General features: G+C 38.9%; 1 protein-coding gene across 9 annotated transcripts in view; it reads right to left on the bottom strand.

The window, feature by feature from the left end:
- Positions 1 to 6,835, bottom strand: part of SPATA21 (spermatogenesis associated 21) — a 32,434-nt gene extending 25,599 nt beyond the window's left edge. For 4 of the 9 annotated variants that reach the window (XR_012488568.1, XR_012488569.1, XM_074306128.1 and 1 more), the window contains exons 1-5: positions 6,672 to 6,798; positions 5,554 to 5,718; positions 4,609 to 4,662; positions 4,119 to 4,378; positions 2,156 to 2,300 (exon numbers count right to left, since the gene is read on the bottom strand). Coding sequence is in view for 7 of the 9 variants with exons in the window: in XM_074306128.1 (XP_074162229.1) it covers positions 2,156 to 2,300; positions 4,119 to 4,378; positions 4,609 to 4,662; positions 5,554 to 5,718; positions 6,672 to 6,776 (729 nt within the window). In the remaining 2 variants the exon portion in view is untranslated. Of the gene's footprint in view, positions 1 to 2,155; positions 2,301 to 4,055; positions 4,379 to 4,608; positions 4,663 to 5,553; positions 5,719 to 6,671 lie in introns of those variants that run through there. The other 5 variants (XM_074306131.1, XM_074306132.1, XM_074306130.1 and 2 more) reach the window with 4 other exon arrangements.
- Between the last annotated feature and the right edge of the window lie 11,523 nt (positions 6,836 to 18,358).

Here is an 18,358-nt window from a genome sequence, read left to right as displayed (position 1 = left end):
TGAGAATAGAGAATGATGTGGGTTTGAACTGATTCCTCAAAAGGTCTAGAATGGGAAAAAAGGAGTATAATCTGAGCAAGAATGAGTGTCTGGGGAAGTATGCAGGGTGGAAAGACTGGAGGTCATGGTGAGACTGAAGAACAGGTTTAAAAGCAACAAGGCATAGAAAGAAAATATAAAGGAATTTGAGAATTCTTAACTGTGGAATAGAAAACTTGCAAATGTTAAGATGTTAGGATCAAGGATATGATCATTCCTATTTGTATCTATCATGGAGTAGAAAAATAGATTATAGCAATGGAGTGAATTAAGGAACTGGAAAGTTTGAGTATTTACTGGAACATCACCATGTATGCTGATGTCACCTGTGCAGATGACTCCAGGATCTATATAGAGCCCTAATCCCTTGAGTTTTGGTCCCCCCATCAACAACTACCTATTGAATATTTTAAATTTGACATCCCATAGTTAACTCAAATTGAACACGTCCAAAAATAAGATACAGCACATAGAGTGCCAAACCTGGAGTCAGGAAATCTCATCTTCTTGAGTACAAATCTTCACTCTTACTAGCTGTGTGATCCTGGACAAGTCACTTAACTCTGTTTCCCTCAGTTTCCTCATCTGCCCAATGAGCTGGAGAAGGAAATGGCAATCCGACTCCAGTAACTTTATCAAGAAAATGAGGTCATGAAGAGTGACATGACTGAGTGAAATGATTGGATGACAATAAAAACAGAATTCATTGTCTTTTCCCTCAAATCTACTCGTCTTCCAAACATGCCTTTTATTATGATCACCAGCCTCATAAACTTAATTTCATCCTTGATTCCTCATTTGCACCTACACCACATATCCAATTTGTTATCAAAACATCATTCTCCCTTCACAGCATCTCTTCTTTTCACTCACACAGCTACCACCCTGGTAGCTGTTCACTAGTACAAGCCTCCAAGTACCTTGGGAAACTACCAGCAGATTGTATTGGAGCCAGTAGTACATCATCACAAACCAAAGTTTTGCCTACAGTGAAATACATTATCTTTAAAAATTTGTTTTTAGTAGATGTGGTCATTCCAAATACTTATAATTTTCAAACCTCATAGAACAACAAAAGCCAGGAGGACAAAACTCCATAGAACATTAAACATGAAAGAATCATAAGAGGTTAGCAAGTTGTCCCAGGACCATTTCTATCTCAAACCTCATAAAAAAAATAAGAAATAATAACACTAACCTTCACCATGACAGTATTGATAACTAACATGTATGTCACATTCTAAGTTTTGTAATTCACTTTAGACATTGTCATTTAAGCTTCTCAACAACCCTGTGAGTTAGGTACTTACTGCAGGTATTAAAAGTCCCATTTTATGGACAAGGAAATCAAGGCTTAGACTTGCCTGTCTAGGCACATAACCAGTAAGTATTGGCAGTAGGATTCAAATTAAAGTCTTCTTGGCTTTGCAAATGGATGGATAAATTTTTGACACAATGATGACTGATGAAGAGGGCTTACATTCAAGGAGGGTTGCATATGAGTCAACAGAGTGTCTTGGTAGTCAAAAGAAATTTAAGTTTTAAAATAGAATTCTAAATGATATACTCAGTAACTTGAAAGATATGTTCACTTCTAGATGTCAAGAGAATATCTGGAAGAGTACTACCAGGATGGTGAAGGATCTGGAAACCAGCTCACCCAAAGAAGGAAGGGAATAAGCATCAATAAAACACCTACTATGTGCCTTGCACTCTGCTAAGCACTCTCCTAATGTTATGTCACTTAATTCCTCCTATTACAACCCCCATTGTACAGTTGAGGTCAAGGGATTTTGCCTCAGGTCACACAACTAGTAGATGGCACTGAGTATGGAGAAGAGAATTCTCAGAAGGAGAGCTGAGTGACAGCTGTTGCCTAGCATTGGAAGAATTGTCCCAGGGAAGAGGGAGAAGATTTGGATAGCCCCAGAAGGCAGATCTAAAAGTAGTGGATGCACGCCATAGGAAGTTGGTCAGCTCTGGCTTAAAATGATACACAGAAGACTTTCTGTGTATTATCCTGATTTACACACCCACACCCACACACATACACACAGAGTTCTAGAATCACCTAGAGGTTCCCTGAAGCTTGCAGGACTGGGCTGGGCAAACTCACTTGGTTCTCATGACATCCTTTTGCTGGCTTCTCAGAACGAGGTTGGGCTTTAACCTCACACCCCTGAACGCTCATGGTGGTTGATGCTGATGCTGATACTGAAATGTACTCCGTCCTGTCCTTTTCTGAGCGGAAAGAGTCTTTCCTGGAGGAAAGAGTCACCTGAGTGTTACCATCTGCAACCTATTCTCCAGGCCACCTGATGCCTCCCAAGGCTGTGGGTTCCATGATTCCTCTGTAATGCCCTTCCAGGACACAGAGACAAAGTTAGAATGGTCTTCCATGACAAGAACCTCAAAGTAGGAGAGACTCCCATGGCAATGCCCTCCCCTTCCATCTCTCCCTGATGACTTCCATCCTCAATCCCCAGCTCCAACCCCCCTCCTCTAAGTCTTCCCAATCACCCACTTGAGAATGATAATCCCTTCCTCTTCTGCTTTTTTAGTATTTTGATTTGTATTCTCTTTATCTGTGTACATTATTATCTTCCTTATTAGATTCCATTAAGGCAAGAATCCTGTTTTATCTCTATGTTGCATATAGCCTGCTCCTAGTATTGCATTTTCTGCACTCACAAGGTATTCAATAGACAATTGCTGTGTAAATGTGAACTGTTATTAGAACACAGAGTGGTAGAGATGGAAGGGACCTTACAACAGAGGATGTCCAAGTTGGAACGGAGAACCCAAAATGTCAGAATTGGGAAGCACTTTAGAACAGAAATTATTGAAGCTAGGAATTGAACATAAGAGCATACACTGTCAGAACTTGGTAGGGCCCTTAAAACATAGACTGTCAGAACTGGGAGGACCCTTAGAACACAGGATGTCAGAGCTGGGAGACGTCTTAGAACATGGTATGTCAGGTGAGGTGGTGATTGAGACCTGGGTCTGAGCTCCTTTTTTTGCAGATTAGGGCCATGGAAGGCAAATAGCTTGCCCAACATCAACAGCTGACTAGTCTCCATTCCTTGATCACTGGAAGAACCAATCTAAAACCTGTTTTTCCTGAAGCACAGCCGGAAAAGCTGAGTAAGACAAGTAGCCTGAGAGTGTGTTCCACCTGGCCCACAAAGAAAGAGCCTTTGAGGGTCCTTGAGTCTGGGGCTTATTCTATTTCAAGGGAGCACTGATAATTTCCAATTCAGCCAATGCTTATAAAGTGACAGGTAAGTACTCCCAATGTACTAAGGCAGCGGTGGTCTGGGAGGACTGATCTGCATATAACTTGAACAGCTGGACCCTTTCCCCCCTGAGTCTTGAATGCATTCTCTCCTAGAATGGGAGTTAGTCATTATCTATTACACTACCATGCCCTTCATCGCATACATCCATGTAAGATATACCTGTAATTTCACGCCAAGAAATGCCCTACACATTCAGAGAGAGCACACACAAACTAGATAAAGCTCGACACAGGCTGACATTACATATAGAACACACGCTGACACACATACGTAATTATCCTTTCCACATCTCGGGGTCAGGGGCACAGCGTCCCTGTGATATGGAAAATCTGCGTATTTTGTTTTGACCCTCCCTTTGTAGCAGAGAGGGAGTCTGAATTAGTATCATATTAAACGATAAAATAGATTGGCATTATGCAACACTATACATATATTTTATGCATTTCTGAGTTTCTAAACTCTTTTTGTATCATCTGTTGGCCTGCACACGTCCACTGTGCAGGTGGACAAAACTCCTAAAAGATTCCCACTTTCTTTCTTGCGCGACCCTCAGCAGAGGAAATCGTGTGGGGAAAGCCGCGATGTGGAAGGGATGACTACATGCGATACGTACCTTCACACACCCACACTCCCAAACAGGCACTCACACATACAGACACAAACACATAGACTTTTCGGTCCCTCCTCCCCAGGGGGAGAGGACATTCCAGTCACCCTTGGGAAGAGAAGTTGGGCCCTGGAGGTGAAGTTTCCTTGAAGCCAGTCCTCTCAGCTCACCCGGCCCCGGCCCCAGAGCGGGGCCGCCTTCCCTTAGCCCTGTCATTGAAAGGCCCTTTCTCTGCTGCTTCTCCCCGTCCCAGGGTCTGCTCTGACCCCCCAGGAGCCAATGTAGTCAGCCTCCCTCTTGCTCCTCCTGCTCCTGCCTCCTGCTCCCTGGCTTGGAACAGATCCGAGTGTTTCCCGGTCTGAGACTTCGCCACAACTTGCTCCCTGCTGGTACCACTGACTCCGATGGAATCCAGCCACGGATACCGCCCCTGGAAGAGAGACACCCCCCAAGCATATTGGCCTCCTCCTGGTTCATGGAGGGAAACCAGCCAGACGCCCCCCACAGAGCCTCCCTGCCCATGGGCCAGTGGGGAGCCCTTCTGGGGCAGGGGTGGGGGGAGGCGAGCAGAGGTGGGCAGGAAGGTCCCGGGGGGCTAGTGGAGCTATTGGGGGAGGGGAGTGCTTTGGGGGGCTCTGGAACCCCTGGCGAGCAGAATACCTTCAGATTAGTTCTGTCTTGTTCTGAGATGAGGCTGAGAATGTGTAGCACCATCTGAGGAGAGAAGGAGCTGGAGCTCAGGAGGGGCCAACAGAGAGCGAGGGAAAGGGAGGGTTTCCCAGGGGCAGACCGGCAGTCTAGGGTCGGCTTTGCCTTAGTCCTGGACTTGGTCAACAGAGCCAACTTCTGTTTCATATCACCTAGAGGCACTATGTAGTGGTAAGGGCACTGAATGGAGAGTCAGAAGTGCTGGGTTCAAATCCCAGCCCTGTCATCTACTACCTCCATGAGCTTGGGGGAATCACTCCATCTCATCCTCTGCAAGAATCCTTTTCTAAATCCTGTGATATGCGGGGGTGTTGAGGATGATGTCGTCACCCTTTGATAATGACCCTAAAATCTTATCCACTTGGGTCCTCCTTCCAGCAGTGGAGATTGGTACCCATCTGGGCCTGGTCATCTCAGGGGACTCTTGCCCACCTCCATCACCTCTCAAACATCCCAAGCCCTGCACTGGCTGCCGTGTCTCACCCTTCTCTCTTTGGCTCTGCCCCTGATAGCTAAGATGTCACCACTAAAGCCTAAGGCACTGGGGTAAGGCATTATTCCTTGCCTTGTAGGGACTGACATACTTCCCAAGTCATTGAATGGAAAGATAACGTTAGTCACTAACACCTGAATGATAAATTAGGTGAGGTCCCTTATCCCCCAGACTCCATAGGGAAGGAGGGGATCATAGCCTGGAGTGAGTCCGTGTGGACCGGGTAGCCTAGGACCAAAGGACGAGGCCCGACCACCTTCAGCCTTTGGCCTGAATGACACCTTCCCCAGACTCAGCGCTCAAGGACACAGCTGGTGAGTGAGAACTGATGGAGCCGGCGAGCACCGGCAGGGGTGGAGGCCGATCCCAGATGCTCCCCAACTTAGGTGCCCACTCTGCATTACCTGACCAACTCCTGGTGTGATTTTTGGAACTCTCTCTCGACTGTAGTTGACATTCCTCCTGCCTGTTGCTACTGGGGGCTCCAGAACACCATCTAGCTCTGCCAGTTGCTGTCCCTGAGCTGGGATAGGGGTCTGAGAAGGCGCCAGCCGCTGCACCTGGGCTCCCTTGGAAACAGTCCCCAAAAGGTGTTGTCCATTCCATAAATCCAATCACCTCTGGAGCAAACCATCTAGATCCTGGAAAATTGTCCTGCTCTAAGAGGGCTGGGGTTTCTGGAACTCCAAGCTAGGGGTGGTCCTAGAATCACAGAACCTAAAAAATGTTAGAGAGCTAGAAAAGGGCCTTAAAAAATAGGCCTTAGAAAAGGGAGCAGCTAGGTACACAGTACATAGAACACCAGCCCTGCACTCAGGAGGAGCTGAGTTCAAATCCAACCTCAGATACTTACTAGCTGGGTGACTCTAGACAAGTCACTTAATCCTAATTGTTGTCCCACCCCCAAAAGAAAAGAAAATAGAATGAAGCTGTGTGGTTACAGTGAGACCTCAGTTTGGAGTCTGAAAACTGGGGGTCAGTTCCTAGGTCTACCACTTGTGTGCTTTTGGACAAGGCACTTCAACCCTCTGGGCCCTCGGTTCTTCACCTACAAGATGAGGGGGTTGGACCAGATGACCTTCCAGATTTAAGTTTGTGAGCTTATGGATTGAAGTAAGTGTGCTTACAGGCACCTTCGTTCGTGTACGTTCGTGGGGCCCTTGGGTGGATGTGGGTGACAGGTATAGGTGGGGTGTATTTTGGCCATATGTATCTTAGAACATAGAATGTTAGAACTGGAAGGAAGATGATCTAATCCAACCCTCTTATTTTGACAGATGGGGAAACCGAACCCCAGGGAGGTGAGGTGACTTGTGAATTGGTGACAGGGCCGGGACTTAGCCTCTCAACACCCTCACTCTCACTTGCCCTAAAGTGGCCTTAGAACCATTATTCTAGGGCAATGGACTTGGGGCCCCCATGTAGTCCTGTTGGCCCTATGACCCTCCATTTCCCCCTTGGACTCAACCAATCCCTCCCTGCTTCCTCCCCATACCCCTGGGGGGCATCCCTGTGCTCTTACTTCACACCAGGCCAGCCGGGCCCTCAAGTTTTTCCCTCGTCCCTTGGTGGTTCTCCCTTCTCCCATTTGGGCTCGAGAAGGTTCTCCTATCTCCTTCCCCCCCATAGGCTTCTCTTGGCTCACTCCTCCAATTGTTGTAGGTTGTCTCTTCCTCAGAACTCTCAGGCCCTGACATTCCAGGGTCTGGATTTTAAAGGGCCAGGCTGAATTAGCCTCTCCTCTGGAGCTGGTGATGAGCAGATGGGGCTGGGACTGGCAGGATGACAAACTCATAGCCCAAACCTGGGCTGAAATACAACCTTTTCTAGCCTGATAAATCTTTCCAGTCAATTACATATCACAACAAGGAAGGTTGTTGAGGAAAAATATCAAAGTATTCACTTAAAAAACTATTCTTAATCTATTTATACAATATATTTAATCAGTGAGAGGTAAGTGTCAAGTAGACATTAAAAGTTGATGAAGAACCCCGAAAAGGGCTCAGCAAGCCCTCATATCAGAGGTGCTTGTCCTCTTTGACCAGATATTCAAAATGCCAAGAAGCTTCAAGCTGTAGCATGTGCAGTGGCCACACCCCAGTAAAGTGCTTCAGCAGAAGGTCAAACCAGGTTGAGGGGTACCGATAGACCTCATACCCATCAGTGAGTTAGGGGGACGCCTGTCTGTCCCAAGCATGTAACATCCTGCTTTCTTTTAATTTAAAACAGGCTAAGATGACAGGAAAAGATAACAATGAAAGTTGAAGTTATGTAGGAAAACTGGGACACTGATACATTGTTGGTGGAGTTGTGAATTGATCCAACCATTCTGGAGCACGATTTCAAACAATGCCCAAAGGGCTATCAAACTGCGCATATTCTTTGTCTCAGCAGTGTTACTGCTGGGCTTGTAATCTAAAGAGAATCATAAAGGAGGAAAAGGACCCACGTGTGAAAAATGTTTGTAGGGGCTCTTTTTTTTTGTAGTGGCAAGAAACTGGAAACTGAGAGGATGCCCATCAATTGGACAATGGCTGAATAAGTCATGGTATACGAATGTGATGGAATACTATTGTTGTATAAGAAACGATCAGCAGGATGGTTTCAGAGAGGCCTGGAGAGACTTACACGAATTGATGTTAAGGAAGTAAACAAAATTAAGAGAATATTGTACAACAACAAGATTATGTGATGATCAGTTCTGATGGATTTGGCTCTTTTTTCAGCACTTAGGTGACTCAAGGAAATTCCAATAGACTTGTTATGGAAAATGCCATCCACATCCAGAAAGAACACTATGGAGACTGAATGTGGATCACAGCATAGTATTTTCACCTTTTTATTGTTTGTTTTTTTCCCCTTTTGATCTGATTTTTCTTGTGCAGCATGATGAAAATGGAAAGCTGTTTAGAAGAATTCATATTTAACCTATATGAGATTACTTGCTGTCTTTGGGAGGAGAGGGAAGAAGAGAGAGGAGAGGAAGAATAATTTGGAACACAAAGTTTTTGCAAAAGTAAATGTTGAAAACTATCTCTGCATGTATTTGGAAAAATAAGACAAGTAGTTATTGGCAAAAAAAGTCTGTTATTAAACCAATATCTTCTTTTTATTTTACTTTTCTTAATTACATAATTCTTTTTTAAAAATTGAACTTCTCTCTCTCTCTCTCTTTCTCTCTGTATGTGTGTGTGTGCCTGTCTCTGTTTCTGTTTCTCTGTTTCTTTCTTTCTCTCTGTCTCTCTCTCTCCTTCCCTTCTCCTTTTCTTGATTTGATATAGATGTAAAATCATGCAAAACAGTTTTCTATATTAGCCATGTCATAAAAGAAAACACATCCCCCCCAAAAAAAAACCCAAAACAAAACCAAAAACCCAACCCCCAAACAAACAAGCCTAGAAAAATAAAGTACAAAAATGTATGCTTCAAATATTAGCAATTCTTTCTCTGGAAGTATATAGTATTTTTCATCATAAGTATTTTTAAACATTTTTTTCATAAATATCTTTGATTTCTTCTTCTGAAAACTGCCTATTTACATCATTTGATCATTTGCTAATTGGAGGATGACTAGTGTTCTAATAATTTGACCCAGTTCTCTATATATTTAAGAAATGAGACCTTTATCAGAGAAACTTATTCTAAATTTCTGCCCCCTTGCAAACAGTTTTCTGCTGTCTTTTTGGCACATGCACTCCCAATATTTACTTACTTATAAAAATTAATTATAAGATAAAATTATACATAATTAACAATGTTTACATAGAATATAACAAAAATTAAATAACAGAAATTAGCACTACTGTGCAATAATTATGTATATTAGTAAAACAAATGAAATGAAAAATTTTAGCAGAATTAGATAAAGATGAATTCATATTTGTTGAGGAAAAGTGGATGGCAAGTACGAAAGTTGAAAGGGAAGGTAAAGACGGAAAGGGGTAAATTATATCACATGGCATAAAAGACCTATTACAGTGGAGGGAAAGAAGGGAAGAGGATGAAAATGTCTTGAATCTTACTCTCATTGAATTTAGCTCAAAGAGGGAATAACAAATATTCAGAGGTGTTTTTTTGTTTTGTTTTTACCATATAAGGAAATAGGTGGGGAGGGGGACAAAAAAAGGGGAGGAAATCTGAGAAAAGAGAGAGCAGTTTTGGGGTGGAGGGTCAAAAGCAAAACACTGGTGAAGAGGAATGGGGTGAAAGGAGAGAGAAAAAATATAAACAGGAGGAAAGTAGGAAAATAGTAATCATAACTGTGAATGGGATGAATTCATAAAAACAGATAAAACAGAAGCAGATAGAGTAGATTAAAAATCAGAATCCTACAATATGTTGTTTATAAGAAATGCAGTTGATATATAGAGAATTGACTCTAATTTATAAGAAATCAAGCCATTCTCCAATTGATAAATGGTCAAAGGATATGAACAGACAATTCTCAGACAAAGAAAGTGAAACTATTTCTAGCCATATGAAAAGATGCTCCAAGTCATTATTAATCAGAGAAATGCAAATTAAGACAACTCTGAGATACCACTACACACCTATCAGATTGGCTAGAATGACAGGGAAAGATAATGCAGAATGTTGGAGGGGATGTGGGAAAATTGGGACACTGATACATTGTTGGTGGAATTGTGAATATATCTAGCCATTCTGGAGAGCAATTTGGAACTATGCTTGAAGAGTTATCAAACTGCACATACCCTTTGATCCAGCAGTTTTATTACTGGGCTTATATCCCAAAGAGATTTTAAAGAAGGGAAAGGAACCTGGATGTGCCAAAATGTTTGTGGCAGCCCTCTTTGTAGTGGTGAGAAACTGGAAATTGAATGGATGCCCATCAATTGGAGATTGGCTGAATAAATTGTGGTATATGAATATTATGGAATATTATTGTTTTATAAGAAATGGTTAACAGGATGATTTCAGAAAGGCCTGGAGAGACTGACATGAACTGATGCTGAGTGAAATGAGCAGGACCAGGAGATCATTATATACTTCAACAACAATACTGTATGATGATCAATTCTGATGGATGAGACCCTCTCCAAAAATGAGATGTGCCAAATCAGTTCCAAGAGAGCAGTAATGAACTGAACCAGCTACTCCCAGCGAAAGAACTCTGGGAGTTGACTATGAACCACTACATAGAATTCCCAATTTCTACATTTTTGACTTCCTTCATAGGCTAATTGTACAGTTTCAAAATCTGATTCTTTTTGTACAGCAAAATAACTGTTTGGACATGTATACATACATTGTATTTAACTTATACTTTAACATATTTGACATGTATTGGTTAACCTGCCACCTGAGGCGAGGGAAGGAGGGGAAAATTAGAACAAAAGGTTTTGCAATTGTCAATGCTGGAAAATTACCTATGCATAAAATTTTTGTAAAAATAAAAAAAAAGACATGCATTTGTAACAGAAAGACACATATAGAATAAAGGTATAAGCTGGAATAGATTCTATTATACTTCAGTTGAAGTAAAAAAAAAAGCAGGGGGTAGAAATCATGATCTTAGACAAAGCAAACACAAAAATAGAGCTAATTAAAAGAGGCAAAGAAGGAAGCTCCATCTTGCTAAAAGGTACCATAGACAATGAAGTAATTATCAATAGTAAAAAATGAAAAAATTATCAATAAATGATATCAATATCAAAACTAAATTAAATTATAAATATCAAAATAAACATATATAACCCAAATGGTATAACATCTCGATTTCTAAAGAAGTTATATGAATTTCAGGAAGATAAAGGCAGTAAATCTATACTAGTAGAGGACCTCAACTTTCCCCTCTCAGAACTAGATAAATCTAATTACAAAATAAACAAGGAAGAAGTTAAGGAGGCGAATAGAATTTTAGAAAAATTAGATATGATAGACTTCTAGAGAAAAACTGAACGGGAATAGAAAAGAATACACCTTTTATTCAATGGTACATACCAACTACACAAAAATTCACTATATATTGGGCATAAAACCTCACAGTCAAATAGAAAGATTAAATACACTCTTTTCAGATCATGATGCAAAAAAAGTTAGATTTGATAAAAGGTCATGGAAAGATAGATTAAAAATTAATTGAAAATGAAATAGCCTATTCCTAAAGAATGAATGGTTCATATGCCCAAAGAGCTATAAAACTATGTATACCCTTTGAGCCAGCAATAGCACTACTGAGTCTGCATCCCAAAGAGAGCATAAAATAGGAGAAAGGACCTACATGTGCAAAAATGTTTATAGCAACCCCTTTTTTTAGTAGCAAGGAATTGGAAATCAAGCAGATATTTATCAAATGGTGAATATTTAGTATATGAATGTAATGGGAATATTATTGTTTTATAAGAAATGATGAGCAGGCTGATTTCTGAAACGGCTGATGGTAAAGAAAGTGAGCAGAAACAAGAGAACATTGTATACAATAACAACAAGATTATGTGATACTCCTCTTTTTTAAAATTTAATTTAATTTCCCCCCCCCCCCCGTTGGGGTTAAGTGACTTGCCTAGGGTCACACAGCTAGGAAGTGTTAAATGTCTGAGATCAGATTTGAACTCTGGTCCTCCTGAATTTAAGGCTGGTGCTCTATTCACTGCCACCACCTAGCTGCCCCCCATATTCCTCTTTTTAACAATGAGGTGATTCAAGACAATTCTAATATACTTGTGATGTAAAGTGCCATTTATATCCAAAGAGAACTATGGAGACTGAATGTGGATGAAACCAAAATATTTTCGTTTTGTTTGTTTTTATTTCTCATGATTTTTTCCTTCTGATCTGATTTTTCTTGCACAACATGACAAATACAGAAATGTTTAAAAGAATCACACATATTTAACCTATATCAGATCACTTGCAGACTTAGAAAGAGGGAAGGAAGGGAGGGAGAAAAATTTGGAACATAAAGTTTTATAAAAAATGAATGTTGAAAACTATTTTTACAAATATTTGGAAAAATAAAATAGTTTTTGAAAATTAAAAAAAAAAGATGAGTGATTCAAACAACATAAACAATCCATAATTTCAACAAAGAGAATGACAACAATGAGACAACATGCCAAAATTTATGAGATGCAGCAGATTTATAGGGGGAAATTTATATCTCTAAGCACATCAATAAAATAGAGAAAGAGCAGATCAATGAATTGAGTATGGAATTAAAAAAAAAAACTAGAAAAAGAACAAATTAAAAACCCCTAATTAAATACCAAATTGGAAATCCTGATAATCAAAGGAGAAAATTTGAAAATTAAAAGTAGTTTTCTTAATTAATTGATTAAACCAAGAACTGGTTTTATGCAAAAATAAAACAAACCATTAGTTAATTTGATTTTTAAAAAGAAAGAAGAGAAACAAATTACCAGTATCAAAAATGGAAAGGGTGACCATCACCAATGATGAGGAAATCAAAGGAATAATTAAAAATTATTTTGTCCAATTGTATGCCAATAAATTTGATAATCTAAATAAAACAAATATTTACAAAAATATAAATTACTCAGGTTAACAGAAGAAATAGAATACTTAAATAACCCCATTTTAGAAAAAGAAATTGAGCAGAAAGGCTGCATATCATTATATTAATGATTCAGCAAAGGAGTGCAAAACTTGAACTCTCCATAAAGTTTTTTAAACCCTATTTTTCTAAGAGGCAACTGTCTTTCCTTTGGTCATCAAAGTGTTAGGATTCCTACAAGGTGCTAAGTCAGTGGAATGGATAAGAGACAATAATTATCTAATTTAGCATGGTTCAGTAGGATTGATCTGACCCTACAAGGAGATGTTATGGGCCAGAATTTGAAACAAGGTACTAAGTGGAATTGAGGAGACAATGGTTAAATCTAGTTTAGCATTGATTTAATCCTACAACAAATAATGGTTTCCTAGTGATGAAATGATTGGTGTGCGGCATATAGGCAAGAAGCTCTCAGGGCCAGAGGGGACTTTGGGAGATTCACAACTAGGATTGACTTCCGGGAGATTCACAAGCCTACAGAAACCACTTTCTCAGACACTTTCAGAAGCAGAGTCAAGATTCATTGTAATTTCTACCTTTGTACTGGCTGGAGACATTCACACAAGAGCTCTCGGGAACCAAGGAGAGAGATTGGCCTCTATTAAAGCTAACTGGGCCCAAGGAAGGAGACAAGACTTGGAAGGAGAAAATAAAGATTTGGACTTTAACTCCTGGCTGCATTTGGGATTATTGAATTGAACTGAAAATAAGGCTGCTCCCAGAGAACAATTACAATTTGGAGAAGAGAACATTACATCAAAGGGCACGCAGCCCACAAACACTTAGGGTGATCTACCCGGTGGATATGGGAAATCACCCACATATGTGCCCAAACCATCAGAAACTCTTTTCCCTCCCTCCTTCTCCCTCTCTTCCCATGCCCTGCTCCTCTTGATGAATAATATGTCTGTGGTTTAGTAATTACTTTTTTTTTTTTCTTGGTATTTTTGTTCTAACATTTGGTTATATGTGGGTTTTGATGCATAAATAAAGGAAGTCTTAAAAATAACTGGTCTTTATAAAGTACTTTACAATTTGCAAAGCACTTTACATGCATGATCTCATTTGAGTCTCACAATTCTCTGAGATAGGTACTGTAATAAGAATTTTCACCATTTCACAGCTAAGGAAATTGAGGTTCACGGGGAGTTAAAAAACTTATCACACAGTTAGAAGCAGAAAGGCTTGATCTGAAAGTTCATTTTTACTTCAAAGCCATCAATCTATCGAGGATTATATTTTTTATGAAGCTTTTTCATAAGTTGAGGTGCCAGGAGAACTTCAAATACACACTTAAAATTATAACTTACGAGCACATACTTCTGTGATTGCTCTTCAAAATAGACAACAAAGAGAACAATTAGCTGAAAACAAAAGTATTTGTAAACAAAGGCATTTCCTAGAATAGTAGAGGAAGAATTTTTTCCCTCTTAGAGCATCCTTCTCCACTCCACCTCTTATTTCCATAGAAGAGGAAATGGCAAATCACTTCAGTATCTTTGCCAAGAAAACTCCAAATGGAATCACAAAAAGCCAGCTATGAATGAAAGACCACTGATAAACAACAGAAAGGCTCCCCCCAAAAACTCTTAAGGAACCTGGGGGTTATGATACAATAGCTACTTTCAAATATTTGGAGAACTGTCATGCAGAAGAGAGATTAGATTTTTGTCTTCTTGGCTCCAGAGTATTGATGTAGGAATAGTAGACTGAATTTAACAGTGGCAATTTTGGGGTTAGTGTAAAGGAAAACTTACTTCCAGATTTAAAACTATTGAAAAGTAGAAGAAGAAATTTTATAACACAGAATGACAGAACTGAGAGGGACTTTAGAACATAAAATATCAGAGCTGGAAGGGATTTCTTAAGTTTTCTTAGGTCAGAAAAATGTCTCACTCCAACCTTTTGTTGGCTCTACTGCTCCAAAATTTGATTTGAGGCATTAAAAAAAATTATTTGGAGGGAACTGTTGGGAGAATTTAGCTGTGTGGTTGCTCCTAATCTTCCATCTTGGTTTTGCCCTCTCTTTCATTCTTTCTAGAGGATATGATGATATACTGAGAGAATCCTAGAGAATCAATTAAAAATTAGTTGAATGAAAAGTTTTAATAAAGTTTCAGGATATAAAACAGAGAAATCATTATCATTCGTATATATTGCCAACAAAACCCAGCAGGAAGAGATAGAGAATTTCCATTTGAAATAACTGCAGACATTACAAAATACTTGGGAGTTTACCTAGCAAGACAAACCCAATTTATAAACACAATTACAATACACTTTTCACACAATAAAGACATATGTAAACAACTGGAAAAATATTAATTTCTCATGGGTAGGCTATCCATTTCTACCTAAATTAATTTATTTATCTGGTGCTGTACCAATCGGACTACTAAAAATTATTTTATAAATCTAAAAAAATAAGAAAAAATTCATCTGGAAGAACAAAAGGTCAAGGATATAAAGAAAATCAAATTTTAAAAATCTGAAGAAAGGTGACCTAGCATTATTAAGATTTCAAACTATACTATAAAGTGATAATCATGAAAAATAAGCTGATAAAACTCTTTGACCCAGCAGTGTTGCTACTGGGCTTATATCCCAAAGAGATCTTAAAGAAGAGAAAGGGACCTGTATGTGCAAGAATGTTTGTGGCAGCCCTTTTTGTAGTAGCCAGAAACTGGAAACTACATGGATGCCCATCAATTGGAGAATGACTGAATAAATAGGGGTATATGAATATTATGGAATATTATTGTTCTGTAAGAAATGACCAGCAAGATGATTTCAAAAAGGCCTGGAGAGATTTACATGAACCGATGCTGAGTGAAATGAGCAGGACCAAGAGATCGTTGTATCAACAACAATACTGTATGATGATCAGTTCTGATGGATGTGGCCATTTTCAACAATGAGATGAAATAAATCAGTTGCAATAAATTAGTAATGAACTGAACCAGCTACACCCAGCAAAATAACTCTGAGAAATCACTATGAACCACTACATAGAATTCCCACTACATAGAATTCCCAATACCCCTATTTTTATCTGCCTGCGTTTTTGACTTCCTTCACAGGCTAATTGTACACTATTTCAAAGTCCGATTCTTTTTGTACAGCAAAACAACTGTTTGGACATGTATACATATATTGTACTTAACTTATACTCTAACATATTTAACATGTATTGGTCAACCTGCCATCTGGGAGGAGGGGGGAAGGAGGGGAAAAATTAGAACAAAAGGTCTGGCAATTGTCAATGTTGTAAAATTACCTATGCATATATCTGGTAAATAAAAACTATTAAAAAAAAAGAAAGATAAGCTGATACTGGATAAAAAATAGAAGGGTAGATCAGTAGAATAGCAGTAATAAATGATCATAATAATCTTGTATTTGCTACACCCAAAGATCCAAGAATTCACTATTTGACAAAAATTGCTGGGAAAACTGGAAAGTAGTATGGAAGAAGCTAGGGATAGACCAACAACACACACTGTATACCAAAGTAAGGTCAAAATGAGTACATGATTTAGAGATAAAGGGTGATATCATAAACAAATTAGAGGAGCATGGACAATTTTACCTGTCAGATCTATAGGTAATAAAAGATTTTATGACCAAACAAAAGCCAGAGGAGCATTACAGGACATAAAATGGATAATTTTGATTACACGAAATCAAAAGGTTTTGCACAAACAAAACCTATGTAACCAAAATTAGAAGGAAAGCAGTGAGAGATGAGAGGTAGGCAGGAATTTAGAGCAAACTTCTTTGAGAAAGACCTCATTTCTCAAATATACAGAAACCAGTAGAACCAAATTTATAAAAGAGCATACTCCAATTGATAAATGGTCAAAGGCAAAAAAAAAAAATCCAAATTATCAATATTAAATTTCTCTAAATAATTATTGATTAGGAAAATACTAGTTGGGGGCAGCTAGGTGGCGCAGTGGATAGAGCACCAGCTTTGAATTCAGGAGGACCCGAGTTCAAATTTGATCTCAGACACTTAACACTTCCTAGCTGTGTGACCCTGGGCAAGTCACTTAATCCCAGCCTCAGGAGGAAAATGCTAGTTAAAATGATTCTGAGGTAACACTTCACACCTATTAAATTGGCTAATATGACAGAAAAGCAAAATGACACATTCTGGATGAGATATAGAAAAATTTTGGGACATTTACTGTTGGTAGAATTGTAAACTGATTCAACCATTCTGGAAAGCAATTTGGAACTATGCCCAAAGGGCTATAAAACTGTGCATAACCTTTGACCTAGCAATACTAATACTACTAGGTTTGTATCTTAAAGAGAGGAAAACAAAAAACTCATATGTACAAAATTAAAAAAGCCTTTTTTTTTTTTTTTGGGTGGTATCAAAAAATGGAAATTGACATATACCCACCAGTTGGGAAATAGCTAACCAAGTTATGGTATATGACTGAGATAGAATACTATTGTATTATAAAAAATGACAAGAGGAGTAGTTTTAGAAAAATCTGGAAACTCATATGAACTGATGCAAAGTGAAGTTATCAGAACCAGAACACTATACACAGCAACAATGATACTATAAGGATGATCAACTGTGAAAGACTTAGTTCAAACTAAGACAATTCCAAAGGACCCTTGTTGAAAAATGCTACCAATTTTCAGAGACACAAATGATTAACTGTAAGTGCAGAATGAGGTATACTTTTTTTTTCCTTTATATTCCTTGCTGTCAAGTCAGGGCTAGCTCACTGAAGAGCTCAGAATCAGCCAGAGTCAGGATAAGCAAAAGTCCTAGCCCCACATTGGGCGCCAAATTGTAGCCTCCTGTTGTCTCTCAGTTATAATCCTTCTCTGGGAGGACGTTTCTTTTCTGTTAATCCTTTTCTCTGGGATACTAAATGGGATAACTTAAACCAGGCTAAATTAGACAACCGAGTTAGCACCTAGTAATCCTAACACCTTGCTTTTTTAAATTTCTGCAACATGATTAAGTTTTGCATGACTTCAAATGTATAATTGATATAATAGTGCTTGCCTTCTCAATGGATGGAAGAGAGGCAGAAAAGAAGAATAACTCAAGATTCAAATGTTTTCCTTCCCTTTTTATATTTCATTTTTCTCCAATAATATGTAAAAACAATGTTTTAACATTTTACAATAATTGTTGAGTTCCAAATTCTGTCTCTTCTCTGAGAAGGTAAGCAATTGGATATCAATTATGCTTGTTCAATCATGCAAAACATATTCCCATATTAGCCGTGTTTTGAACGAAAACAGACAAAAAAATTTTTAAAAAGGATGCTACATATATTGTACCTAGGATATACTATAACACATTTAACATATATGGGACTGCCTGTCATCTAGGAGAGGGGGTGGAGGGAAGGAGGGGAAAATTCAGAACAGAAGGAAGTGCAAGGGATAATGTTGTAAAAAATTACCCAGGCATATGTTCTGTCAAAAAAAAATTATAATTATAAAATTAATTTAAAAAAGGGGGGGAAAGAATAGTATAATCTTCGTTCAGACTATCAATTATCCTTTTTCTAGAAAAGTCCTTTGGAATTGTCTTGGATCGCTGTATTACTGAGGAACTAAATTATTTACCGTTGGTCATTCTTACATTATCACTGTATTCTCCTGGTTCTGACTTTCTAGGCTTTTCTAAAATGACT

The sequence above is a fragment of the Sminthopsis crassicaudata genome, chromosome 3, assembly GCF_048593235.1.
Source record: "Sminthopsis crassicaudata isolate SCR6 chromosome 3, ASM4859323v1, whole genome shotgun sequence".
In the NCBI taxonomy this organism is placed as follows: domain Eukaryota; kingdom Metazoa; phylum Chordata; class Mammalia; order Dasyuromorphia; family Dasyuridae; genus Sminthopsis; species Sminthopsis crassicaudata.
The sequence above is the reverse complement of the archived record's forward strand: the minus strand, read 5'-3'. Positions and strand labels throughout refer to the sequence as shown.